The following is a 27,581-nucleotide window of genomic DNA, read 5'->3' on the forward strand; positions in this document are numbered from 1 at the left end:
TCCATACATCTCTTTGTGAGTCTGTTTGTTCAAGAACTCTTCCTAAACAGTAAGAATTAGGAGCACCAAATTTGGTATGCAGCGTCCTCTTATCATAACTTAAAGTAAAATCAGGGTTTGGTTGTGCCAGGACAATGGGATGTGCCTGGAATACGATTTTTTTCTCATAAAATAGAAAGGGAAGAGTCTATTGGCAGGCACAGTTATACTATAGAATGACCACAGTGGGCGGGCACACCAGTAAGAGTGTGGCCAGCTGGGGGTGGGATTCTGGATGTCGCCAGCCACTGTCCTCAGATCAGGTTCCTGTTCTGGTGAGTCCTGGGCAGCACGGCTCCTGCCAGCCCCGGGGAGCCATTGTCTGGGCAGTATGGCTGCAGGCCAGTCCTGGGCAACATGGCTTCTGCTGCCCCATCCCTAGCCTGAGCTTCTTCTCCGCCCGGATCCAACTTCTTGCCCTTACTCCTGCACCCCCGATTTTCCTGCCCTGAGCCCTTCCTCACCCCCAACTCTGACTTCCGCACCCCCAACAGCCTCAGCCCCCTTCTCTGAGACCCCAAGTTCCTTGTCTGACTCGTACACCCCTCACACTCCCAGCCCCTTGCCCATACCCCCTCCTTAAGAACCTAGGCAATACTGAATCAGTGTGCTAGTCTTAGATAAAATTCCACAAGAATAAGCTATTTAGGCTTAGTAAAAGTTGAGCAACACTGAAAAATCAGGAAATACCAAATATGAGGTTGGACATGCAGCTTTAACTCCTCCCACTTTGCTTAGCCTGGACACCTTGGGAATATATTAACAGTGCAATGCATTTAGGCACCCATTTATGCATAATTTATCATTTGCTTACACTAGGAATGTTCAAATATGTTAATTTTCAGTGGTTACACATTTACACACGGGGGGGGGGGGAGGGAGAGGGAGCGAGAGCGAGCAGGGAGCTGGCAGCTCCACAGGAGCCAATATGCACAGGGAGCCAGCTTGAAAGCTGGCTTGTCTTATGTACCAGCTTCTGCCTGTCTTTCCCCCGTGCTGCTCCCTCTCTATCAGAGGCAGAAGTGCGGGGTGGTAAGTGGCTCTGCGGGAGCTATTGCTCCCTTGAGCACCAGTTCCGTCCTGCACCCCTGTGCTGCTGCTTCTGATACAGAGGCAATGGGGAGGGAGCATATAACCATGTGGGTTAGCTGATGAGCCCAGGTTTATCAGTGTACACAGGTACACATTAATATACCTAATCTACACTGCCTCCTGGTTTGTAATATAGAGGTGTGGATAGTGGGCACTAAAGTGCTGCACTGTAATTCCCTTGCATGGACGTTGCAGGTATGAACTAAAAGGTTCTTACTGGTTCACGTTAATGTAATCCTGTTTGAAGAGGACTGTGCTAATACCAACTGGTTACTATTTAAATGTAGTCCTCTTCAAACAGGATTACATTAATGTGAAGTAGGAACTGGTTGGTTTGTGGCTGCAGCACCTACATGGAGAAAATACAACGTAGCATTTGGTGTCTATTGCTATTCAGACCACCTTAATCCTGAAAGCAGGGCTCTGTAGACAGGTCCTGAGTTTTCTTTCATTTATAGCCAGACCCGATTGAAAAATTGAGACCAAGTGGTGGAATTTTGAGTAAACTTTTTGTGTTTTTTGTTGACATTTTCATTTGATGGCTATTGTTGGATTCTGGTTAGAATACTAGTGAAACTGGCAAAACATTAGTGCAAAATATATTTCACCTGCCTGAAATGTGTTTTTCATTCATTGTTTGTTCAAGTCACAACAGATCTTCACAAGTTCAGTCACAGGCACTACTTATCAGTGAGGCCTATCTCCTTACCATGTTTCAGCTCACTACTCCTCCCCCTAGCCATTTATACTGTAGAGCTGTTCAGAAACAGTCACACACATTTTAATGTAAGAGTGTATTTTTGCCACTCTTCTCTTACTTAAATCATGTTTTAGTAAAGTTTCCAGAATAATTTGCCCTGAGGTAGAGACCAAGCATAAACAGACATAGAAAATTATGAGTAATCAAAACTGGGGCGATGGTACTTTAATTATGGCTGTTGCTTATGATCCAGTTATAAAACAGGGAGGCTGCTGTCATGTTGCAAAAATTAATATTGATACCACACAGAAATGAAGCAAGTTGCCAGGGTGACACTTGTAATTGAGCAAAATGGGGTTTGCCAGCTGTAAATCCACTGTAGTTAGCCGTAGTGCTGCCAGTAAAATGGTAGGTAAGGCAAATAGTTCAAAACTGATAACATATTGGTAGCAGCAATATATGAAATCATGGCTTATTGTTATCAAGCCCCATCTGTACGTTGAAGCCCAGTGCTGTTTAAGCACAGTTCAGACTTTTTTGTAACCAGTAAATGTTATAAATGAGTTTAAAAACAAACCGGTAGCCCATGTTTAGGTTGGAGCATTTTCGTTGAATTTCGTTATGGCAAAGTTTGGTTACAGACAACTTTTGACTGAGCTTTTATTCAGCTTTGGTCAAAGCCCTGTATATATGGAAAATGAGAGAAATACACTATTTATTGATACAGTAGCTTCAGGATAGACTTTCTTCCTAGAAAAAGGGGTATGTCACAAGTGAGAAACATGATATTAATCTAAAAATGTGGTATTGCTGCAGTTTATATAGTAATGGGACTAGTTATTTACAGAACGTAATCCAGAATGCACACAATGTGATTTAGTGTGTTATAAGTTATTGCATATTTGCTTGGAGTGATAGTGTCATGTCTAACTGGTTCAATGATATCATTTCTCTTGTATCCAGGCACACATTGCACTTATTTCTACCCCTCCCAGGCCCTGGTCTTGCATTTAGCTTCTTCATTGCTTTTAGCAGTTCAAAGCAAGTAGTGAAGTCAACATGGGAGGTTCATAAATCTTTGTTTTTATAAGGTGATGTTTAACATAGGTCGTTGTGGTTTAACTCTTGTAAATGGCATAATATTTGCACAGTTAAGCCTCTTCCCCCGCTCAAAATTTGTATTTTTAATAAAACAGATTTTATTTTCTCAGAATTCTAGAGTGTAGTTTGTGCCTAGAGTTATCATTGCTAGTAACAGTATCTAAGAAAGAAAAGTATTATTTGCCACTTTAGTTCTGTTTAAATACTTTCTGAGATTGTGAGGAAGCTAGCATATGTGCTAGCTAGAGAAAGAGGGAAGAAACTTAGATGAAAAATAAATTTGTTGCATTGTATTTTTTAAGTTAAGTATTTATTTACCTTCACATTGGAATAGAAATGAGCAAGTTACGCTCATTTTGTAAATTCTGTATTCTTGTACAGAAAATTGACATGCATGGTTTTGGTTTCAATGAGCCTTTTTTGTAGATTTGGAAGGGTTTTTATGTGTGCTTGTGGTAAGCCCAAATAAACTGACGTTAGACCAGTCCTCTAGCTATAGGAGACTTGTTCACTCGATGAGTGAATGATCAGGCTCATTGTGGAAATGGCTTTAGAAGTGTATTCTGTGAATGCTAATTTGGAGAAATGGCTTATTTTGTAGTTTATTCTTTAGTAATGCAAGGAAGAAGCAACCATATAACTGCCATCCAGCCTGGTGAATAATTGACATGAAATATTGAGTTATTTAAAAAGTAATGTCATGTAAATGTTGAGGGAGAAGGAAATAATCTTTTGTTGTAATTAGGGATGTGAATGGGTAACCTGTTAACCTGTTACCTGGTAAGCATCATCTGTACTGGATGGTGCTTACCAGGAACCTGTGGAGCAACCACCCAAAGGTACAATATTTTTCTATATTGTCTTTGGTAACTTGGATAATGAAATAGAGGATACGCTTATAAAATTTGCAGATAACATCTAACTGGGGAGGGCTACGAACACTTTGGAGGACAGGGTTAGAACTCAAAACTATCTTGATAAATTTTAGAACTAGCCTGAAATCAGCAAGATAAAATTCCATAAAAGACAAGTGCTAAATTCTACAATTAGCACAGAAGAATTAAATGTTCAGCTACAAAATGAGGAATAACTGGCTAGGTGACAGCAGTGCAGAAATATTGGGATTATATTTGGTCACAAATTAAATGAGTCAACAATGTGATGCAGTTATGAAAAAGGCTAATATTCTGGAAAGTATCAATAGGATTGACATATGTAAGATATGGGAGATATTTTTCTCACTCTGATTGGCACTGGTGACGCTTCAGCTGGCATACCATATCCAATTCTGAGCACCACCATTCAGGAATGAGGTGGACAAACTGGAGAGAGTCCAAGGAGAGTGACAAAAATGGTAAGAGTTAGAAAACATGACCTATTTGGCAAGGTTTAAAAAAGGGTCGGTTATGTTTAATCTTCAGAAAAGTTCCAAGGGATGCTGTGGAATCCCCTCATTGGAGGTTTTTCAGAACAGGTGAGGCAAATCCCTGTCAGAAATGGTCTATGTATATTTGATGTCTCAGCTCAGGAGCCTGGATTAGATGATTTCTTCAATTCCTATCTAATCCTACAGTTTTTTGATTCAATAATTCCTGTTCTTTACAGTGCACATGAGATTTATCACAAACAAGTTAAAAACCTAAAACTCCAAACTGTTGTAACTAGGAATATTTGCTACCACTGTTCTTACTCTCTGACTAAAGGTGTGTATACACCAGGGAAGTTAAAAAGTGTTTTGTTTTGGTTTGTTTTTTTGGTAAACGTGTAACTGCTGAAAAATTCAGCAGTTACATGTTTTCACGTGGGGGTGGGAGGGAGGCTCCACGATACGCACATGGAGCTGGCTTTTAAGCTGACTCCCTGTGTGGGGGGGCTCTTGCAGAGCTGCCTTTATCATTCTCTCCCCCCCCCCCTCGCTCCCCCGCTGCTGCCTGTGTATTGGGGCACGTGTAAGGGAGGGGAGGCTTGCGTTAACAGTGAAGACTAACCAATTAGCCCAGGCTCATTGGTTAACCATTTAAATGTGTATATTAACACCCCTAGTCTCAGGGGATAGTTATGTTAGTCTGTAACTTTAAAAATGAGTAGTTCTGTAGCAACTTAGAGACTAACAAATATATGTGTGTGTGTGTGTGTGTGTATATATATGTGTATATATGTGTATATATATATATATATATATATATATATAATATAATATAGTGTCATTAGTTTTCATGGGCAAAACCCAGTTCTTCTGATGAGCAGAGTGGTGAAAAAAGGGAGACCCTCACAATTTATAACAGAAAAATAAGGGAGAGAAGAAAAAAAAGTACCTTTCAATTGTAATGCAGGGGCTAATGAGGCTAATTGAGTATGCTGGAAGTGTCCCATACTTAGCTTTTGCCCTAGTCTGCACTGTAATTACAATCTTGTAACTGGCTTGTCTGACTCATGCTCATAGGGTCAGGGTCTGGGACCTTCCCCCTTCACTGGATCTTAAGGCCTGGATCTTACCACCCTGATCCCTAATGTCTGCACAACAGTTAAACAGCCCCTTAGCCCAAGCCCACGTTAGTTGCCACAGGCTAGTTATGAATGTTTTATTGCAGTGTAGACTAGGGATATGCTTACCAGAGTAACTGATTAATCGGTGCCCTGAGTGTAGATATAGTTAATTACATGGAATAGTACTAAGAATACCTGTAAACTGTAAGGTCCTGTCTTGACCGAAAAAGCACACCTTTTTTGCCTGGCACGTTAGCACTACTGAGTTAATTTAACACTGGTGAAAAGCCCCATTAAGATGCAGGTAACACAGCTTCTAATGTTAGCGTACATCTCAATGCAGCGTTTCAGCAAGTTGTGATTACTCAGTGGTGCTAATGTGATTGAGCAAAAAGGGTCTATATTTTTCATCGTGACATTATCTTAAGGGGAAAAAGAGGAATGCTTGCAGACTTTAATTCAGGCAAAATTACGTGCAGTAATATGAAAATAAGAATTTTTTTTGAGTGGTAGCTGTGTTAGTCTGTTTCAACAAAAGCTACGAGGAATTCTTTGATACCTTAAACACTAACAAATGTATTTAGCATAAGCTTTTGTGGGTTGGAACCCACTTTGTCAGATGCATGAAGATTTTGTTATTGTTTTTTTTAAGAAGAGAGAGAAACTTTTATCCTTCAGGATACAAGCCAACTTCTGATTGGTGGAGTTAGGAATAAACTTCCCCTACTGGCAGGTTGTTCCATAATTACCTACTGTTGTGTTTTTGGCCACTGTCAGAACTAGAATAATGGACTAGAATTACGAACCATTGGTCTGATCTGGTATGGCAATCAATGTTCCCTCTAATCTTTTCCATCCATGTGTGGGGTTTTTTCATCCGTGTGTAGAATTAAATTTTATGTACACTGAGGGAAGTGTAAATGTGCACCATCAGTAGAAACAAAAACCTAGCTGTGGGCGCTGTGCTAATCAGCTGGGTGACATTTGACTATCTCCTAAGTGGCTGTACAAGCACAAGCTTACAGGAAACACTGATGGCAATACTTACGCCTGCTAGCTACATTAGTCTGTGAGCATTCTCACTTTGTGTGTCCTGGTTTTCAGGTTTTGTCTGTGCTCATAGATTAAATGAGACATTTTTACTTTGCTTACTTTCCAGTTAGTGTATATTGACATGCATATCATACTTGAATCGGTTTGAAAGGAAAGAAGTAAATTGTTATTAATTCTCATTGACTCCAAGTGTTTCTTTATAGGTTGTCCTGGAGTGGAGTCGAGACCAGTATCATGTTTTATTTGATTCTTATAGAGACAACATTGCTGGCAAATCATTTCAGAATCGGTAAGCTTTACTCTTGGGGTTACAGTGTTGCATATTTAGCTGTTGTGTGTGTTTGCTAGAAATTTAAGATGCAGTTACATACTGTATAACTGGATGATGTCTTTCCTCCTACAAGTTTTAACAGTCTGTACTAAAGTTATATTTGATTTTACATTTCATGTATTAAACCAGAAATATAAATTGAAAGTGACAATGACACAAGAATTCAAGATTTTAAACTTGGTAATAGCAATTTTTTAATTTTTATTATTATTTCAGCTTGGACTGAACAAAATAGTTTTTTAAAACTGCGGAAGAGACATGTGGCTAATTTCGCATATTAAAGTCTATACATATAAATATACAAATAAAATGCCAACTTGGTTTATTTTAACATCTCAGTGTTGTTTTCTGTATATTGTAAGTTTTCCCTTATCTTGTTTGGAGGTCATAATTAAGTGGAAAATGTCACAAGGCATGAAGAAAGAGGACCTTTAAGACTGAATAATTTTAAATCAGAGAAAACTGGTCACATTAGCGTCAAGCCTGAGTCAAATAAATAGTTGTTTTTCATTTGTGACAACTCTTGGAAGCTTCTCACGATGCTTTAGTTCACATTTTGAATACTCATGGGGTCTACTGTTCAGGAAATCAGTATGCCTGTGGGCTGTAATGGAGGAGGAGCTACTTAAGATGAGTCTTTTGGTTTCTTTTAACCTCAGTAAACTAAGCTGAAAACTTGTCTAAAAAAAGAGGACCTTACTGAAAACCAGATGTTGAATCGCAGTTAAGATGTATTGGTTCATAGGGCCATATAAATTAGTTGTGGGAGAATGGTTAGATCATGTATTCTGTCCCTCTGCTCGCACAGGATTGCTCTTTACTGTACATTTGTGTTGTGGTGCATTTGACTTCCCACTGCTTCCGCTTACCTCCCCACCCCTAAAAAGATCAGCAGACAGATGAAACTGGACACTTTCACAGCTCTTGTAGATGATAATCATTGTTAGTTGAGAGCTGAAATGTTTCTGCAGAGCTACACAGTGGAGATTGTTGGTATGTCTGTCCCTATAAGTTCTAAAATACCTGTCACTATGGTAGCTAGCCTTGGGGCTGTTGCTTACACTTCAAAAGTGAAAGCCATTCAGGGAGCAATGGGCCAGTGAGGGACTGATTGAGTTGTCTGCTGGCCCCTTGTTCCCCACGGCATTTCAAAGCAGCACCACCGCGTGGAGCTGGGGTCCAGCTGGGGACTCCCCCACTGACCCTGACTCTATGCGGCATTGCCGCTTTGAAACATAGCATGGAGCCAGGGGCCAGCTGGGGAGTTCCCAGCTGATCCTGGGCTCCATGTGTCACTGCTGCTTTGAAATGCTGGGAGAAGCCCCATGTGGTGTTTGAAAGCGGCAGCGCTGTGAGGAGCCCCGGGTGAACTGGGAGTCCTCAGCTGAGCCTGGTTTCATGCAGAGCTGCCGCTCTGAAACCTCCTCTGGTCTCCCTCCTTCCTCCGCTGCCTCTTTCTGATAGAGGCAGCAAGGGGGGGGAAGTGACTAGTCAACTAGTGTATTGACTATCCGAAAAGCTTTTGTTTATTGGATAGTCAACTAGTCTTTCAGATCTTTACTCAGTATATCATATTACAACATTTAAGGATATAATTTGTGTAATTATTTTAGATAGCTTGATTTTTATTAATTTAGGAAATAGTACATAATATTCATTATGTCAAGATGTAGATGCAGCAGCAGTATATTAGAAATAAGAACTAAATCACACACACAAATACAATAGCACTTCTATTTTATTAAATTAAATCTTAAATATTACATAAAGGTTTCACATTTGCAATTGTAGCAGTTACTTAAAATGCCAGCTGTTAAACTTTTTCTTTTAATTCTCAAGTTTTATTAACTCTGAGACAAGTTCTCTCAACACTTATGTACGATGTCCTTAAAACTTCTGCAACTAGCTCTCATCTTCCCTCCTCCTGCTGTCATTTTGTTTCATAGACTAAAACAGAAATATGAGTTTTCCTGCTTTTTCAACTCCCAGTCAATTTCTTAGCTTTGAGTGAATAACACCAAACGATGAAAATATTCTCTGTGTCTGCAAAATAAGTTACTGCTGTGAAAAGTTGGCTTAGCAACTGAAAGAACTCTGTTTCAAGGTACCTCGTGAATGATTTCCATGAATTCAGGGGGGTGACTTTGTTCATAACATCATCTGAAAACATGTATTGATCAAATGGTTTTGATCCAGTCTGGGGATGTTAAGGAGTAGTCGAATATCCGATAAGCAAATGCTTATCAGATTGTCAAGTTGACTAGTCGATTCCCCCCTCCCCCTCCCTTGCTGCCTCTATCAGATAGAGGCAGCGAAGGAGAGGAAGAGGGCATACATCAAACTGGCAGCGCTGCACAGATCCCGTACCGAGCTCTGTGTGGCGCTGCCGCTTTGAAACGCCAAGGTGGTGTCTCAAAGCAGCCGCGCCGCACAGCTGAGCTCGGGCTCTGTGCAGCGCTGCCCCTTTGAAATGTGGTGGAAGTGTTTCAAAGGGGCGGTGCTCCTTTGAAATGCCAAGGCAGTGTTGCAAAGGGGCAGTGCCGCACAGCTGAGTCTGTGATCAGCTGTGTGGTGCTGCCCCTTTGAAATGCCACCATAGTGTTTCAAAATGGCAGCACCGTGTGGAGCCTGTGGTCAGCGGGGGACTTCCCAACTGATCCTGGGCTCCATGTGGCATTTCAAAGCAGCAGCATAGCATGGAGCCCAGGCTCCGTGGGGGGCTATCAGTCCCCCACTGACCTCAGGCTCCATGTGCGCGCTTCCACTTTAAAATGCCCAAGAGCCTCTTGTACATATCAAAGCTGGCACATCATGTGCAGCCCGGAGTCAGTGGGACTTCCTGCTGGCCCCAGGCTGCACTTGGGTTCCTCTGGCTCCAGGCTGTACATGAGTTCCTCATTCCTCGTTTGAAATGTACAAGAGCCCCAGTGGGCACTTTTTCCGGAGGATCGGGGCCAGTCTAGACGCTCTTTTCCGGCTTTTTTAAAAGCCGGAAAAAAGCGGCGGACATTTTTATTTAAATGCCGCGGGGGATATTTAAATCCCCCGCGGATTTCCCTACGACGACTCGTGAAATTTACATGCCCCTTCCGGAAAAGGGGCCAGTGTAGACGTAGCCATTGAGTTTCAGCATTTCAAGTCCTTATAATTTGCTTAGCTGAAACTAAATCTGTAGAGGCACTGAACGTAACTCAAACTAGGCAAACCTGTTTAATCCAGATCAATATTTGTAGTTCATTTTTATTTGGCTGAAACAAACCCTGTATTTATTCAGCTAGTACTTTTTGGTGTTTGAACGTTTAACAATAGTCTGTTGTAAATTCAGACCTTGATGGTTTCTGTTATGCACAAATGTGTTCATTTTTTTAAAAGTTCAACCAAATTCGGTTTGTACTTTTAAAAAACTCTTGTTTAGATGGAGACAATGAAATTTAAGGATTAAATTCTTCTTTAGTGGAGTTGATTTGTGATTTCAGGGGGGATTAGATTGGGTTATAAGTATAGGTTTTTACCAAGTGTTTGCATATTATTAAATTATTGTATGCAGTTGACTTGGATAGGCCAGGATGACTGAAAATCATTATTCTGAATCAGATAATTTTTTCATTAAGCCAAAGTTAAAAGCTATCCTGATGAAGACTGACAGTAGAAGCACGGGGCATTTTGACATCTCAGGGTCACCAGATTGCCTCACTCAATGGTGTATGTTGGGAGAACATTTCTGATGTTAATTGGTCATACTATAACAGGATTACTCAATCTTAAGAGTTACCATCTGTCACCCTGAATGTCTTTAGTATCTTATCCATAGGACAGCACTTGATTCAAGATATGCACATGAGTAATGGTGGCATAATGTAGCCCTTAAAATGCAAGACCCCCAGAGAGTAGTTTAAAATACTTATTCTTCTTGCTAAGGTACCAAAATCAACTAGAGTGGGTGCATCAGCCTATTTGTAGCTTGGAAGGAGAAAAAGCCATGTTAGTCACTTGCAGCAGGGGAAGGCCAGGCCTCCTAAAATTCACTCCAGTTTCCTCTGCCTATAGCAGTCTGGTTAAGTCTCTCTAATATTTTTTCAGCGTGTTCAGGAAAAGGAAATTTTGGACAAATCCCAACATTAAATGCTTCCTTAGGACATCAATATTATTCCATGCATGGTCATAGAACACAACCTTGGAATTATGCTGCTCCTTACAGCATGATCCAAATTGAACTCTTGTAAGAGGTGGTGTCATATTTCATATCCAATAGAACAGGCCTTCTAATGGCTGTTCTCTTTAGCCAGGTGAGCTTCTATTTGAAATTGGAAGTTTCTTCAATAAGTTTCTTTGTACTTTTCATTCAGAATGGTAGTCCTAATAACTGTCATAGCATTTGTTCCCTAATTAAATCCAAGAAACATTCCTCCTTTGGTTAAGTATCAGAGTCCAGTCGTTATAAGCACTGATAATCTCAGGGCATGTCTTTTGTACTGAGACGTACTAGATGGGCATTAGCAGGACTGCTGGCACAATTTGTATACAATTTACCTTACTCTATACCCTGAATGTAATGGAATCCACTTCAGTAAGCACCTCAAGAACCTGTGACTATTAGTTTACCAAATTGTACATATTGGACATACACTCTTAGCTAATGCCATTTCTTTTCTTTCGGCAGAGATCTTTTCCATGACTATAGCAGTCTGGTTAAGTCTCTATTTTATTTTTATAGTATGCTGGGGAAGGTAGAGATTATATTTTGTCACCTTTTCTTTTATTTCTGCAGTATTATGTTAGAAGCTTTTGTGTTATTGGGAAGATGATACACAGACAAACAAGTTTTACTTTGAATTTATAATACACAGTCCATGAGTTTCAGTTGTTTTATGTATCACAGTATAATCTGCACTACGGTCATGCACTGGTAAACAGGTTATACTGTTCTTTCTTGTGGTTTTATGTAGACTTTGTTTACCCATGCCAATTGATGTTGTGTACACCTGGGTGAATGGCACAGATGTTGAGTTGATCAAAGAATTGCAACAAGTTCGAGAACAGATGGAAGAAGAACAGAAAATAATGAGGTAAGAATCAATTCAATGGAGTCATAATACAGTTATTTCTAGCTGGCTGCAATAATGCTTAATGGATACTATCAATTTTCTTTTTTCCATGTTATTCTGTATAGACACCCAAACTAAGACTTGTCAGGTTCATTTCCTTATTCTTTTATACTTGGCCTTCATATGAACTTCCTTCAAAACTCCTTCCATCAATGAGAAGCTGACTATTCAGGCAACCTTTTAAGTACAAATAAAATGGTAATTTATTGTGACCCTGTCATATTTTTTGTTTCTAAAGTGCCATACACAATACTATCTCTCTGCAAATATCTAATTTTGATTTGGTTTCACAGAACTGCAAAGGAAAGTTTTTAAATAGGAGGAAAACCTTATTTATACCAGACTTTTTGAAAGCACAATTAAATATTTCTTTGCATTTAGGCTTGGTGAAAACTTTCTTTAAAACCTGTTCATGAGTGCTCCTTTTAAAGTTTGATTTTGAGTACCATAAAAGCTAAGACTGTACAGGAAAGGATATACTTAATTGAAGAAATAAAATAGATTAGTTCACCTACTCTATTCACCACCTAAAAATCATCTCCTATTATTCAAGCTGTTAGTGTTCAATGTTAATTAAAAATAGCAACAACAAAAATAAATAGGAAGTGTTATGTTAATCTATTTTATGTTACAGTCTGTAACTAGATTGTTAACATTAATAGTCTAATAGAAAAATGAAATGCAGTCCACACGTGACATAAGAACAGCCATACTGGATCAGACCAAAAGTCCAGCTAGCCCAGTATCCTCTCTGCCAACAGTGCCCAATGCCAGATGCCCAGTGGGAGTGAACACAACAGGTAGTTATCACGTGATCCTTCTCCTGTCATCCGTTTCCAGACAAACAGAGCCTAAGGACGCCATTGATGGACCTAACCCGCATGAATGTATCTAGCTCCTTTTTTAAACCCTGTTTAAGTCCTAGTCTTCACAATATCCTATAGCAAGGAGTTCTACAGGTTGTGCATTGGGTGAAGAAAAACATCCTTTCATTTGTTTTAAACCGGCTACCTATTAATTTCATTTGGTGCCCCCCTACTACTTATATTATAGGAACAAGTAAATAACTTCCTTATTCACTTTTTCCACGCCAGCCATGATTTTATTAGACCTCTGTCATATCCTCCCTTAGTCATTTCTTTTCTAAGCTGAAAAGTCCAAGTCTTTTTAATCTCTCATCATATGGGACCTGTTCCAAACTAGAGATGTTAACCTGCGATTAATTTACTAGTCGAGTAGTTGATGGAATTTCTATTGACTACTCAACTAGTCAATAAGTACTTCCGCGTTCTGCCTTTGAAATGTACAGGAGCCACTGTGGGGGCTCCTTGTGCATTTGAAAGTTGGAACGGCCACATGGAGCCCAGGGCCAGCAGGAAGTCCCTCTGACTCCAGGCTCCATGCTGCACTTCCTCTTTGAAATGCACAAGAGACCCCGTTGGGGATTCTTGTACATTTCAAAGCTGGCGTGCCGCAAGGAACCCGGGGTCAGCTGTGGAGTTGGGCTCCAACTGGTGTTTCAAAGCGGCAGTGCCTCACTGAGCCCGGGGTCAACTGGAGAGTCCCAAGCTGACCCCGGGCTCCAAGCTGCTTTGAAATGCTGGGGGAAGCCTGGGATCAACTGGGGACTCCACAGCTGACCCCAGGCTCTTTGTGGCATTTCAAAGCAGCAGTGGCGCTTGGAGCTCTGTGTGGCGCTGCTGTTTTTAAGTACCCCTCTCTTTTGCCCCCCCCTTGCTGCCTCTATCTGATAGAGCGACTAGTCAACTATCCTGTTGACTATTCAATAAGCATTTTCTTATCAGATAGTCGACTAGTCCTTTACATCATTATTCCAAACCCCTAATCTTTTTTGTTGCCCTTCTCTGAACCTTTTCCAATGCCAATATATCTTTTTGGAGATGAGGCGACCACATCTGTACGCCATATTCAAGATGTGGGCGTACCATTGATTTATAGAGAGGGAATAAGATATTCTCTGTCTTATTCTATATCCCTTATTTAATGATTCCTAACCTTCTGTTTGCTTTTTTGACTCCCACTGCACACTAAGTGGATGTTTTCCGAGAACTATCCAGAATGACTCCAAGACCTCCCTCGAGTAGCTGTAGCTAAATTAGTCCCCATCATATTGTATATATAGTTTGGATTATTTTTTCCAGTGTGAATTACTTTACGTTTATAAACATTATATTTCATTTGCCATTTTGTTGCCTAATCACTTAGTTTGGTGAAATCTTTTAAAGCTCTTCACAGTCTGCTTTGGTCTTAACTATCTAGAGTAGTTTAGTATCATGTGCAAAATTTGCCATCTCACTATTTACCCTTTTCTCCAGATAATTGATTAATAAATTCAATAGGATTGGTCCCAAGACAGACCCTTGAGAAACACCACGAGTTACCTCTCTCCATTCTGAAAACTTACTATTTATTAATAATACTTTATTATTATAGTTTACCAAATATGGACACCATCCTGGTTCTGTTAACTTTACAATTCTTGCTTATCAGTCTGTCTAGGTTTTCCTCCCAAGAATTTGTGTTTTACAAACCTTAATGAATTTAGCTTCATAATACCAATGTGAAGTAAGGAAATATTATCCGGATTTTATAGATGGAGAAAATGAGGCACATAAATTGAATGCCTTACTAAAACTCATGCAGGAAGGCTATAGCAGAGCCAGATATAGGATTTATGTCACCTGAGTCCCTGTCATATGTCTTACTCAGAAGATCATGTGTTTCCTTCTTCTGCAAATTTTCTTCCATGTCCTCTGGAGTAATTATAGTGGAGTTTTCGGTTATGGAAATCATTGTTTCACAAGACGTTCTGTGCCCACATGTCTGAGTATTCAGCCCAAATTCTTTATAATTGACTGAGTGTAATTTAATGTAAATTTTATTTTTTGTTTAGGGAAATGCTTGGGAAAAATACAACGGAACCACCTAAGAAAAGGTATATATTTGCATATATTTCATGCATTGAACTTTCCTGTAAGCATAATCTACACAAAATGACTTTGCCCAGTCAATGACAGGCCTCACCTGCTAATAGTCCCTATAGTAGGCTAAATTGCTCATAGGCTGTTCGGAAAAACTGTTGTTTTAAGATTTGCTTCAGGGAGGGAGTGGGGGGAGACGAGTATGAAGGGCTATTAAGGGTGATGGGATAGTATAGATTACTATCCTGTTCTGCATGACACTATGCTGGCAGTGGTCAGATTTTACAGAAACGGGTCAGAAGTATTCAAAGAAATGCTGCTAACATAGACTTGTGTATATTGTATCTTCCAAATGTTAATATTTGTTAATTTTCTATTGGTATTAAATCCATATTTAATATTTTGTTCTAGTGACAAGCAACTTGAATGTTTACTGACACATTGCATTAAAGTGCCAATGCTCATCCTAGACCCTGCGGTGCCTGCCAACATCACTTTGAAGGACTTGCAATCTATTCATCCTTCTTTACAATCTGCTAACAATATATTCTTCGTAGCAAAACCAAAAAACCCTTCTACCAATGTGACAGTAGTTGTTTTTGACAGTCCTAAGGAAGGTAAGAACTAGTTTGTGTTTTTAATCACCAGAAGCAAAAACAGTATTTTTCTTGGTATTAGTTTTGCAAGGGGAAGTAGTCCTTTATCCAAACAACTGTTTACCTTTTAAGGACTCTTCTTTCCATGCCAGTTTCTAGCCTTTTTCAGAGGCCTTTCCCACTCAGCCATGCCTGGGATCCTTGTCCAGCTCTTTTAGTGAATACCCCCAAACCTGGTTTTGCTACATATCTGCTATTTGCCGACTGATGAAGAAGGTTTCTTAGCTTTTCAGTATTTCTTCCTGTCCTAGCCTTTATTCTTGTTCTGCAGCATCTTCTCTGTCTGTATTCGTGCACTGTTCCTCCTTCTCTGTCTGAAAACTACCTGTCATGTAGCAGGTAATACAGTAAACAAATACTAGAGAGCATTTAATACAGCTAAAGGAAAAAAGGTCCTGTTGACAAAGCTGATATAACTATGTTGGTTGTTAATAGAGTATTTTGTGGAAGTGCATGTTTTCTGTAAAATATAGTCCTCTTCCAACTCCAGACATAGTGGATGCTTAGGAGAAAGGCAAGTTGGACCATTGTCCAGTACATGAGAAACATCTCTTTATTAACCTGCCTCCTGAATTCAAGACTGGCACACTTTGGTCCAGCACGATTTTTAGTTAGCCAGATGTCTGTTCTGTGTGCCCAGGTTTTTCACAGTCCCATGAAGGTTTACAGCCATCAGTCCTGGTTCTCAGCGTTCTGTGCTGTTATTTAGCTCTAATTTGCCCCTAAATGTCTTCTAAGACTCCAGTAAGCAGTGGAGGCGTTGGTAATGCTGCTAGATGACATTGACCTCCCATGGTCTGGCAAATTCTCTGGCTCCTCACTGGTCAGGTTCTGAGGGTGCTGGAATAGAGAGGTTTAACCTCTAGTATGTTGTTCTGTTAGCAGTCAAACCTTACATTAAAATATATTTTTAAAAATAACTGTCAGTCCGTAGCCCTGTTCAGATGATGCTGTCTTGTATAGTACTGTGAATTCAGTCTCCTGTGCACTCTTTCTGTCTCTGCTATTTAATTGCTTCTTGACCTAGACAGTTCATTTAATCCTTTTTCCTTCGTCTATCTCTCTATAAAACAGTAGTACTTCCCAGATAGTTATAAAATTTTTTGGATTCTTTGCTGAAAAAGATTGTCACTGGTAAGAATAGTTATTATATGACATTTACTTTACAGGTAAATTGCTGTACTTGGCAACATTTTCAGTATTGTACTGATAGTTTTAGAAATCCGATCTTTTAGACAGAGAAGAATAAACCCTAGAAAACTTTCTGAATGTATTGTACTAAATACTCTAACACTGTACAGCAGGAAATTAAATACTTACCCAAATTAATATTCCTTACCTTAAAACAAATAGTGTCTAGGTATTTAGCATTTATATTAAAACTTCAGAGCAGATCCAGCTTCACTGGTCGCCAGTCAGCTGATTGTGATCGACTGGTCTTTCCTGGGTAGCCTCCCAGTAGACCATGATCAGTACTTAGCAGGCTCCTTGTCTGCCCTGGCTCCATGCCATCAGCGCATTCCCAGAAGCAGCAGTGGCCTTGTGTGTGTGGCTGGGGGGAGGGCAGAAGTCCTGGTGCACTGCTCCTGCCAGTAAGCACCCTCCCCACTTGCAGCTCCCACTGGCTGGGATCAGGAAACTCAGGCCAGTGGGAGCTGACAGAGGCAATGCCAACAGAGAGGGGCAGCACATGGAGTCACGTGCACCCCACTCTCTACTTCGGGGCCATAAAAGCCAGGAGTGGCATGTAGAGCCCAACATGGGTACAAATGTCTACCCACAGGAAGATAGCTGAGAGCAGAGCCCTCTTTGGAAATGCTGTGGCCAAAGGAGATGAGCATGGTGTGATCACTCCCAGGAGCCAGCATCCCATGCAAGCAGCTTCTCCTGGCCATGTGGCTGCACTGCCCCAAGCTCTACCACCAGCCCTGTCTCCTGTCTGGAGTCATACAGCCCTCCTGCCAGTGGGGCTGGAGGTGGTACAGCTGTATGATCCGGAGGAACTGCTGGAATGGGGTGCTGGGCCCTGGGAGTGGTGGCACAACATTTCTCTTCCCTGGCCTCAGTATCTCCTGGGAGCAGAGCCTTGTGGATAAATGGATACCAATGTCTATTTACTAGGAGACATTTGTATCTGTGCAGGACACTAGCATGGGCTGGGACAGGCAGGAAGCCTGCCTCAGACAGGTCCAGGGAGGAGGGCGGGAACAGAGAGGACAACTGCCCTGAGGCCCGGAGATTCAAAAAAGCCTGGGGTTCCCGGCTGCCACTATTGGGCTGCGCCTGGAGCCCCAGGCCTTTTAAATCCCCTCCAGAACCCTGTGCAAATTGATCTGGATAGCAGTGAGGACTAGGGAGGAGCTCGGCATGCAGTGCCGGCTCGAGCCCTTCTTATGCCCTGGGCAGCGGGTGTGCGGCGCATGCACGGCTCCACCCCCTGGGTGCGCAGTGCCCCTGAAAGCTGTAATCAGGCGCCGAGTTGCCCCCACCCTCTGGGCTGTCAGGCGCCGTGTGCCTGGGGGGCGGAGACCACGCGGCGCCTGATTATAGCTGTCAGGGGCACCGCATGGCCTCCGCCCTTGGGCGCACGGTCCCCCTGACAGCTGCAATCAGGTGCCCCCCATAGGTTGGCGCCCCGGGCATCTGCCCAATTATCTCCCCCCTTAATCCAGCCCTGTTGGCATACTCTAGGCAGCTTTGAGGGAAGGTGGGACTGGCTTGGGGGACGCAGTGCAGTCTGGGCAGCGCTAAGGGCTGCCCCTGTCCTGCCCTTTTCATCTGAGGGCCTCGCTCCTTCCGGAATTATGGAGCGACCTTCCCACCTTACCCAGGGGCCTGGCAATTCTATCGCCTCCCCCTGACCTCAGCTCTGTATGCTGCCAACTTGGAGCACCTGGCAGTAAGTGCTACCTTCCAGGAGTTCACACCACAACCCCCAGCATCCTCCCAGAGCCAGCACTCCTTCCTGCACCCCAAGCCTTAGCCCTGAGCCCTCTTTGAGCTAGCATCCCTTGCCCCCTCTCGAACCCCAACCCTCTGCTCTAGCCCAGTAAAAGTGAGTGAAAGTGGGAGAGAGTGAGTGAAGGGGCAGGAAGGAGTGAGTGGGGTGGGGCTTTGGGAAGGGACAGGGTATATCTTGAGTTGCCCTTAAATTCCGAAAGCGATCTTGGGCATAGAAAGGTTGGAGACCACTGTCTTAATGCTTAGCGTCATGCAAGTTGTCACCACCGAACCAATAAGTCAAAAACAATGCAGACAACTTGTGGCTCTGTGGTCCATTCGCTTTTTTTATAACAATTTTAAACTTTAATTTACAAGAGAATAATTAATAGAATGTGCTAAAATAGTGACCTTTGAAACTATTTATTTATTCCAGCTGAAGATGGCCATTCTGGAATGTTAAAAGAAAGCAGCAAACAGACAGTATGGAGAGGTTATTTGGTATGTTTATTTAAGGTTTGCTCTAATTATTTAAATTTGTCCATTAAACTGTCAGGTGTTGTGTACATTTAATTTTATTTTCCTACTTTTTTGAAATTATTCCTTCCACTACTAGCCTAAACTTGTGTCTCGTTGGAAGAGAGAGTTTTTAAAATAACATGTATTGTAGTTTTCTGAGGTTTGAGGTAGGGGTCAAAATTAGCTCTCTAATCTGGAGAAAGATTTTAGAGATGAATAAATGAGTGAGTCACTTGGATTTTAAAAAAACAAAACCAGAACTAACTAGCAATTATATTTTTCTTGCAGACCACAGACAAAGAAGTACCAGGTTTAGTATTAATGCAAGATTTGGCTTTCCTTAGTGGATTTTCAGCTACATTCAAAGAGACAAATCAGCTAAGAGCAAAACTACCAGAGAATTTGGCTTCTAAAATAAAACTGGTAAGAGCCTCCATGGGAGAGTAGCTTGATTGCATTGTTTTGGAATTCTTTTTATAGAGAGATCTTGGCCAGTTTGGTGACACAACTTTGATTTGAAAGATGACCTTCAAACACTAAGACTTCCTCTTTCTCTTCCATGCCCTTAAGTTAATTTTCTTCATTTATGTTCCTGTGTTATGAAATACATCAAGAGAGTGCCTCAAGTAATTCGTTCAAAAGACAGATCTTCCACAATTGTGTGTCTACTGGCTGAGTTGTGCTCCCTGTGTCAGTTTCTCCAAGACATATTCACCACAATCTGCTCTCTAACAGAAGTGTCCCTTGTTGCCTTTCTAGCTAAAGTTGATTGGAAGATGCGCATTGTTCATGGGTGGTCCTGGCTAGACTTCTTTTCTCTGTTTGAATTTCAGTCTTAGAGGAATTCTGCAATTTTCCTATGGCTCCAAATCCAGCAATTATAGAATTCCCCCAGGAATAGCATTTGGAAGAGTTTTTAGTGATTAGAACTAGGAGTCAGGACTATGGTTCTGTTAGGCTATGTCTACACTCGCGGCTTCTTGCGCGAGTAATATGCAAATGAGGCGAAGCGTGGAATATTGCCGAGCCTCATTTGCATACCTAATGAGCCACCATTTTTTTCAGAAGAGGCTCTTGCGCAAGAAGGAGCCTCTACACTGCCCCTTCTTGCACAAGAAAAACCCTCTTGCGCAATGCCGTTCTTCCTGAAAAGTAGTAGGTGTAACGGCATTGCGCAAGAGGGTTTTTCTTGCGCAAGAAGGGGCAGTGTAGATGCTCCTTCTTGCTCAAGAGCCTCTTCTGAAAAAAATGGTGGCTCATTAGGTATGCAAATGAGGCTCGGCAATATTCCACGGTTCGCCTCATTTGCATATTTCTCGCGCAAGAAGCCGCGAGTGTAGACATAGCCATACTGACTGCCATTTACTCTTTGTGACCATGGGCAAGTTGGGTACCTCAGTTTACCCAACTGTAATATGCGGTCATGCTTGCCTCACTAGTTGAGGCTAAATTATTGATTTTGGACATAGAAAAAATGAGAATGAAATCATGGCAAGAGATGGCACAGACTGCTGGAAGAGGATTGGACATGAGGATCCTTTCTTCTTCCCTTCCCAGAAGTTCTGCCCCCACATTTTGAGCCATGACTTACATATTTAACTTTTTAATTTTTTTCTTACATAATTAGTAAAAATGCTTTAAGATGCTCTGATGGAAGAATATAAATGTACCCTGAATTATGGTTTCCTGGCCCTCATGAAGTTTCTCAGTCATGCCCTTACAGTAGTTATTTGCCAGTGTAACACTACAAGTTAAATTTTGAAATCACAGTCATTAACAAAGGTGGCTATATATCAGGTGGGAGGCATTAAAAACCAAGAAGTGAGTCTAGTGGTGAACTTACATACAGTGATAATGACTCTAGTCTAATAGAGTCCATTCTTCGTTTGAGTAAGCACACTTCTGGATCCAAAGAGCTCTAAAATAGTTGTTCTACTATCTGGGCTGTAAAAATCTTTTCTTGAGAGCTGTCTCAAGTTTTCTGAATGGCTTATATTAGGTGAGGTCAAGCTGGAATTGCAAAAAAGTGATATTTATAAAGCAGTGATTGAGTAAGGGACATCTTGAAATTAAAAATAAATAAAAATCCTGCAGAAATGTTTGATCGTTCTGACTATAATCAAATAAGATTGAGACACAATGTGTACTAGAGGACTGGGCATGATTAGGAGCCAAGAGATTAACGTACTCTGTCCTGCTATGTCATTGATGTACTGTGTGGCCTCAATGCAATTTACTTAAATTCCTTGTTGGCTTCCACATCTATAAAATGAAGATAATAGTTATTTACCTATTTCACAGCAATGTTGTGAAGGTTATTATTCATAAAATGCTGTGAAATTATAAAGTGTGTTAATATAAGCTTTGAATTTGGAAGATGAAAACACTTAGATAATTTTTTTGGCATTTATATATTTACAATATCAGTAATCTAATGATCTTTAAGCTTATTGGTCCACTGTAGCTGTCAATATGCTTCTGATCTCAGTTGTTTTGCTGCTCTGACCAATGCATGTTCAAATAAGTGTGCTTTAGTATTCAGCCAAATGTTTCTTGTATTTCCACACTTACAACTGAAACTGCAGTATTAACCACCAGATGGAGCTCTTGCTCTTTATCATTCACACTTCAGCTTTTACTCAGTAACAGGGTTTCTTAAAGGCGATCCCCAAAGAAATATTTTGGGGTTGGTGTTGTCTAACCTAGAAAAGACTATGGTGATATAGGAACTAAGCAAAAATTAGAATAAAGAGACTGAATTGAGTGGTGGTGAGTGGGAAGTATTTTTGGTCAGACTTTAAAACTCTGGGTGGTGTTTTGCTTTGTTAGTACCCATTTAATTTAACTAATGAAGATTTTGGAGAAAAGAGGCTTTTCGTAAAGCTTCAGCTTACTGCCTGTTTCAGTTAAGGTGTGAAAGCTTGGAAGGTGTATCTCAAAACTGTGTTCTATCCAATATTCTCTTTGTGTTGTTGCTATATCTGTCTGTCTTTATTGTAGTAACTTGTTAACTTTTTTTTTTCTTGAAAGCAGTAGAGAAAAATCCATGTACTGTTTTCTGTTGGAAAATAAAATTGTGATTAAATCTACCTATGTTCCCTTGCCCACATACATGCTGTTCAAATCCTGTTGGAAATTAAGATCTGTGTTGTGACTTTTGTCTACACTTCTAGTCAAAGGAAACCTGTGCATTAGAAGAGGCATTGGCATTCATGTCGACAAAATGTGGCAAAAATTGAGTTTATAACTTGCCTTTAGCATTGCACATGTGTGTGCATGAGGACTATGGAAGATGCTGGAACCCCCTCCTTCCCACCTCAAACCCATGTTGCACCAGCACTCTTGATGTAGGAGGCGTGGCTTCTGTTCCTTTTGCATCTTATTCACCCCACTCCTTGCAACAGCTAGAGTGGGGTTGCTAGAGAGTGAATTAAGCACAATGCTTCCAACTCCTGCCAATGGAGGATTTCATAACTCAGGCTGTTACATCAGAACAGCAGAATATATAGCACTGCCTCAAAGTCCTCTGGATTGCATCTTTGCCAAATAGATCTATTTACTATGAATCTATGTTTTTGACCTTTTTGGATTACTTAGAGGCAGTCATACTTGATAGCCCCAAAAGTCAACTTGGATTTTTAAAAACCTGTGTCTACTAACTTGTTTCAAGAGATTGTTTTGCCTATGTAGACACATAAATACACACTATCGTTTTTCATCAGTTTTTTTGTCTTTTATTCAAATGCTTTTCAGAATCTCTACATTTAAGAGAAAAATCTTAAGCTATCCTACATGCCTAAAATGAGCTCCTGTCTTACCATATAGCTGCATTCCTCATCCCTTCCCACTGTGTTTGTCACCCTTATTTGGATTGTCACAACATGGCAACTAAAACACGAAAGTAATAGTGATAAAAAAGGGAAAAATATTGGTAGCAAATCAATCAGGAAGCTGTTTCTAATACCTGACCCTGTTTTGGAAAAATGGTAATGTCAAGTCAAACATATATAAATATTTTTAAAACCCTTTTTTGGGGGGGTGGAACAGGAATCTCTGCAGTTCATCGTGTACTAGATATCTGATTCTCAGGGACTGTATGACGTTGTTGTATTCCTAAATAAAGCACATGCCCACTAATGGCAGCTTTGCAATCTGTAGCATTTCCATATCAGTATTTTTGGAGGTTGCTTGCTGTGCAGACCAACTGTGCAGTAGACTATACAACTACAGAGGCCACCCTTTCATCAGCATGTTAAAATGATTCCCTGGAAGGTCTGAAATTTGTCAGATTTTTCTAATGGCAAACCTCATTAGTCAGATTGAAAGTGATCAAATAGCATGAGTCAAACCATCAACAGCTTTAAAATGTCACAGGCAGGACAGCTGGGCTTGTTTGATTGCTAAGGGATGGGGTGCTAACACTGTGACAAGTGTTGTCTTAGAAGGGCCAGAAAAGGTCAGATTTAATCGAAAATAAAAAATAGTCTGAGAAAGTTAATAACAGAAATCTGGTGGGATGGTCCAATTGTTTTTTTATCTTGATATATTACTATAAAATACTAAATTACTTTTACAAATCACAGCCAGCTAAAAATATATGCATTAATCCACAACTGTTTTTATTAGCACTAACATTTTTCTTTTTGCAGAGCACTGGGGAACTGATGATATATTTGCTTCTGTTAAATTTTCAATCCAGTTTTTAAATACACACACTGCACTTTCAGAGAACTGGAATGCAACTGTGCATTTTAAACTTGTTTGAATCTTATCACACTACAATGTACAAATAAATCCTTATAACATTTAACTTGGGTGGTTTTACTTTTAGCAAAACATACCAGTCTCCTGCCCTTTGCAAGCCACATTTGCTGTCAGATATAGCATCTAATGTAAGCCCCTTCTCATCCTGCACATTATGAAATCTGATAGCCAGAATAACTAATGGTGGGAGATAAAAACAGCTAACAGATCAAACAGTTCCTCAGTAACGAATGACCTTAGCAGTGGATTGGCAATCATGGTGGAGGACTCAGAGACCCTGCAATGGATTAGTTCTGAAGCCTTTTGTATCTCAGATTTCTGGATCATAAGTTGATCCTTAAACCATCTAAAAAATCTCATGTTACAGCCATAGTTGAATCAGTGCCTTTCTGTCTCCTGAAAGGTGTTATTTTAGAAAAAAGTATAGGGTTTTTTAATCATAAACTAAATTGAGGTTTCAGGAACACGTGAATTTCATTGTGGGGAACCCAAAATGCATTTTTTAATGTAATAATGAAGCATTTCTAACATAAGCATAGAGTTATGGTTACTGGATTGCAGTGTAATAAGATAAAGTTGGAAGCAGTAATATCAGGCACACAATGAATTTTTATGAGTATTGTTCTATTTTAAAAAAAATCAGTCTCTCAGCATTGAGTTTCTGTTCTCTTCTTGAAACATTCCATGTATTTGAGCATGTCCGTTTTCGTTTACTATGGTGTTTGTTTGGTTGCTTTACAATGTAGCTGATACTTTGAGTTTTCATCATGCAGGCTTTTTAAGTATGATAGCCAGAGAAATTAAAAAAAAAATTGCCAAGGGAAACATCTCTCTTCGGTGGATACATGCCAACAATGAAAGCTTCTTTCTCTGCTTGTATAGTTGCAGCTTTATTCAGAAGCCAGTGTTGCCCTCTTGCAACTGAATAACCCCAAGGGTTTCCAGGAACTGAGCAAACAAGCTAAGAAGAACATGACTATAGATGGAAAAGAACTGACACTTAATCCTGCTTATTTACTGTGGGATCTCAGTGCCATCAGTCAGGTAGGTAAATCTCACCAAGGAGTATAGAGACAATAGTGTCAGAAGTTTCAAGGAGTAAGATTAAATAAATACAGTTAAGGAAAAAGAATTTCTTCAAAAATTATAGGCTTGTTAGGTATCTGCTAATCATACCATATAAAAATAACTCTCAGAATTTAAAAGCTGGGAAGAAGAGTTTGGAGGGAAACAAATTTAAATTATGTTTTAGGACCACTGAATCAAAAATATTTGCCCTTCTCTACATATTTTGATAAAATAGTCTGCAAACTAGTCAGATTATTTTAATTTTACAGTCTGAGGGGGAGCTATGTTAGTCTATAACTTTAAAAACGAGTAGTCCTGTGGCACTTTGTAGACTAACAAAAATATATATAGTTTCATGAGCTTTTGTGGGCAAAACTAACGTCTTCAGATGGCTAGCTTCCAGTTTTACCCATGAAAGCTCATGATGATTTATATATATTTTTGTTAGTCTCTAAGGGCTGTCTACACTGGGGAGTTATTTCAAATAACAAGCAGAGCATCCATACTACCAAGCCTATTGTTTTGAAATAAGGGACTGGTTATTTTGAAATAATAACTCCTGCTGGTGAAGAGGAATAAGCTTATTTTAAAATAGTTATTTTGCAAGTTATTATTTTGAAATAACCTGGTAGTGTAGAGATATAGCCTGCGATGCCACAGGACTACTCCTTGTTTTTAATTTTACAGAAGTGTCATGTCTCATTAAATACTGATTTCAGAGAAGCACTTACTTTTCATGATGGGAAAAGTACTTACATTTTGTTTGCTCCCCATGGCATTTTTAAAGACTTTTAAAAATAATAATACAATAACTGTTAGTAGTGTTAAAATATTAATGGTGTCTCACTTAAAAACTTTAAAAAATGTTGGCCCTTTTTATTTAACTGGAAGACTCCCATAAAAGAGAAGTTTCTTCTGCTGTGGAACAAAGCCCATTTTTTGTTTAAAAAATAAAATAAATAAAGTGCGGAAACTTCTATTTTCAAACTAAGGTTTTTTTGTTTTGTTTTTAATCTTGTCCATTTCTTTGTTCCAAGGACTTTTTGTATTATAGTAAATTACTATTATATATGTGTATACACATACACAGAGACAAAGCAGATGTATGTAGTCTATTAAGTCTTTTTATAAGGTGTAACTAATCAACAACTAAATTACATAATTAAAATTGAGTACTTCAGCTTGCTGACTTTTGCTTGGTTTCAGGGAACTGTTTATATTTTCTCACTATAATACAGAACACGATAATGCAGACTTCCTCATGGAAAAATAATGCATTATTCCATTTGCCGATGTGTGGATGTCTCAGAGGGCTATATATTGGTGTGGCTGAGATGAGAGTTGAAGTTTTGAGCTATAATATGATTATGGAGAATGAAGTGTATATGGTATTGATGGAGAAATATTAGACTTATTTATGGGATGGTAGAGTCTGCATTGAAAGTGGTAGTCATTCAAGTGAAGATACATTAAAGAGGGATACTTTAATAGGATATTCCTTATAAAGTGGATGTGGATAGTGGTTTTCCTTAGGCAAGGTTAACTGTCTTTTAAAGATGGATTTATTTTGGAGTGAGGAGGGATTAAATTTGTTTCAATAGTGACTTCACCATGTGACCTACCTAACAAGTTTAAGAGGTTTTTCATGTGAATGTAGTCTTTTTACCAAAAAAAAATTGAAATATTTAAGCTTATTTATTTGATGGGACCTATGTGCCTCTTCTGTTCCATAACGATTTTTGTTGGGAGTTTTTAACACCAAAGAACTCAGAATTGTTTTAAAACAGGCTTTTATAATGTGAGTATTGCATAAGGCAATTCAAGCTAATCGTTAAGATGATAAATATTTATAAATAGTATATAATAAAATAGAACCAAAATGTGAAATAATTAAAAATGCCTTCTGTACATTAATGAGATGCATAAAAGAATTGAAATACAATGTGGCTTTTAATCAGTCCACCACATGAGGGAGTATGAGATAAGGAAAATAATATAAAGATCTCTCAGGGACCTTGAAGAAAGAGGATCCAGATTATTCAAATAACTCTCTGCCCCCTATTATGATCCATGAACATACTGGCAATGCCTAGCAGTCATCAGTATCAAAGACAATTGATGTCAGTAAGGCCATCTTTGTTTTCAACTTTGTATTTTAGTGAAACCAGACAGTTTATAAAGGAACAATGGTATTTTTTCGTTATACGTACTCTGAGACAAGGTCCTTGTCCTGTGACCACTGACGCAGGCATGTACTTAACCTTCTCACTGTAAATTATCTCATTGACTTCATTGAGACTACGTGCTATGCTTCACTTAAGCATGTGCATAAACCTTTGTAGGAATGGGGCCTCAGCTCTCTAATTAAGTCTAAATATAGTTCTAATTGTTTTTGCAGTCTAAACAGGATGAAGATATTTCAGCTAGCCGTTTTGAAGATAATGAAGAGCTGAGATATTCCCTGCGATCAATAGAGAGGCATGCCCCTTGGGTTCGACACATTTTCATTATCACTAATGGGCAAATTCCATCCTGGCTTAACCTGGATAACCCTCGGATAACTATAGTAACTCATCAGGTAAACTCTTTAAAGGATTCCATAGTGATTTTAAGATGTACCTTTTTTTTCCCCTGAGTGTAAACCTTGCATTTTATTACATATGTAGAAGGAACCATGTTCATATTTTTCTTGTTTTAATAAAACATATTACATTTTATATTTCACTTTGTTGCTTCACAAGACAAATGAAGGGTTATCAAACTTTCAACTTGCTCTTTATTTTA

The 27,581-nt window shown here is 39.8% G+C and overlaps 1 protein-coding gene across 3 annotated transcripts in view; it reads left to right on the forward strand.

The window, feature by feature from the left end:
- The window catches only part of GNPTAB (N-acetylglucosamine-1-phosphate transferase subunits alpha and beta), a 73,460-nt gene that overhangs the window by 4,367 nt on the left and 41,512 nt on the right, over window positions 1–27,581 (forward strand). For 2 of the 3 annotated variants that reach the window (XM_075939116.2, XM_089781815.1), the window contains exons 2-9: window positions 6,676–6,761; window positions 11,750–11,869; window positions 14,823–14,864; window positions 15,262–15,467; window positions 18,883–18,947; window positions 19,254–19,388; window positions 24,612–24,773; window positions 27,196–27,375. In XM_075939116.2, the coding sequence (XP_075795231.1) occupies window positions 6,676–6,761; window positions 11,750–11,869; window positions 14,823–14,864; window positions 15,262–15,467; window positions 18,883–18,947; window positions 19,254–19,388; window positions 24,612–24,773; window positions 27,196–27,375 (996 nt within the window). Of the gene's footprint in view, window positions 1–6,675; window positions 6,762–8,628; window positions 8,908–11,749; window positions 11,870–14,822; window positions 14,865–15,261; window positions 15,468–18,882; window positions 18,948–19,253; window positions 19,389–24,611; window positions 24,774–27,195; window positions 27,376–27,581 lie in introns of those variants that run through there. The other variant, XM_075939127.2, reaches the window with a different exon arrangement.

This window comes from Pelodiscus sinensis, chromosome 1 (genome assembly GCF_052426305.1).
Source record: "Pelodiscus sinensis isolate ZL-2025 chromosome 1, ASM5242630v1, whole genome shotgun sequence".
Lineage (NCBI taxonomy): Eukaryota > Metazoa > Chordata > Testudines > Trionychidae > Pelodiscus > Pelodiscus sinensis.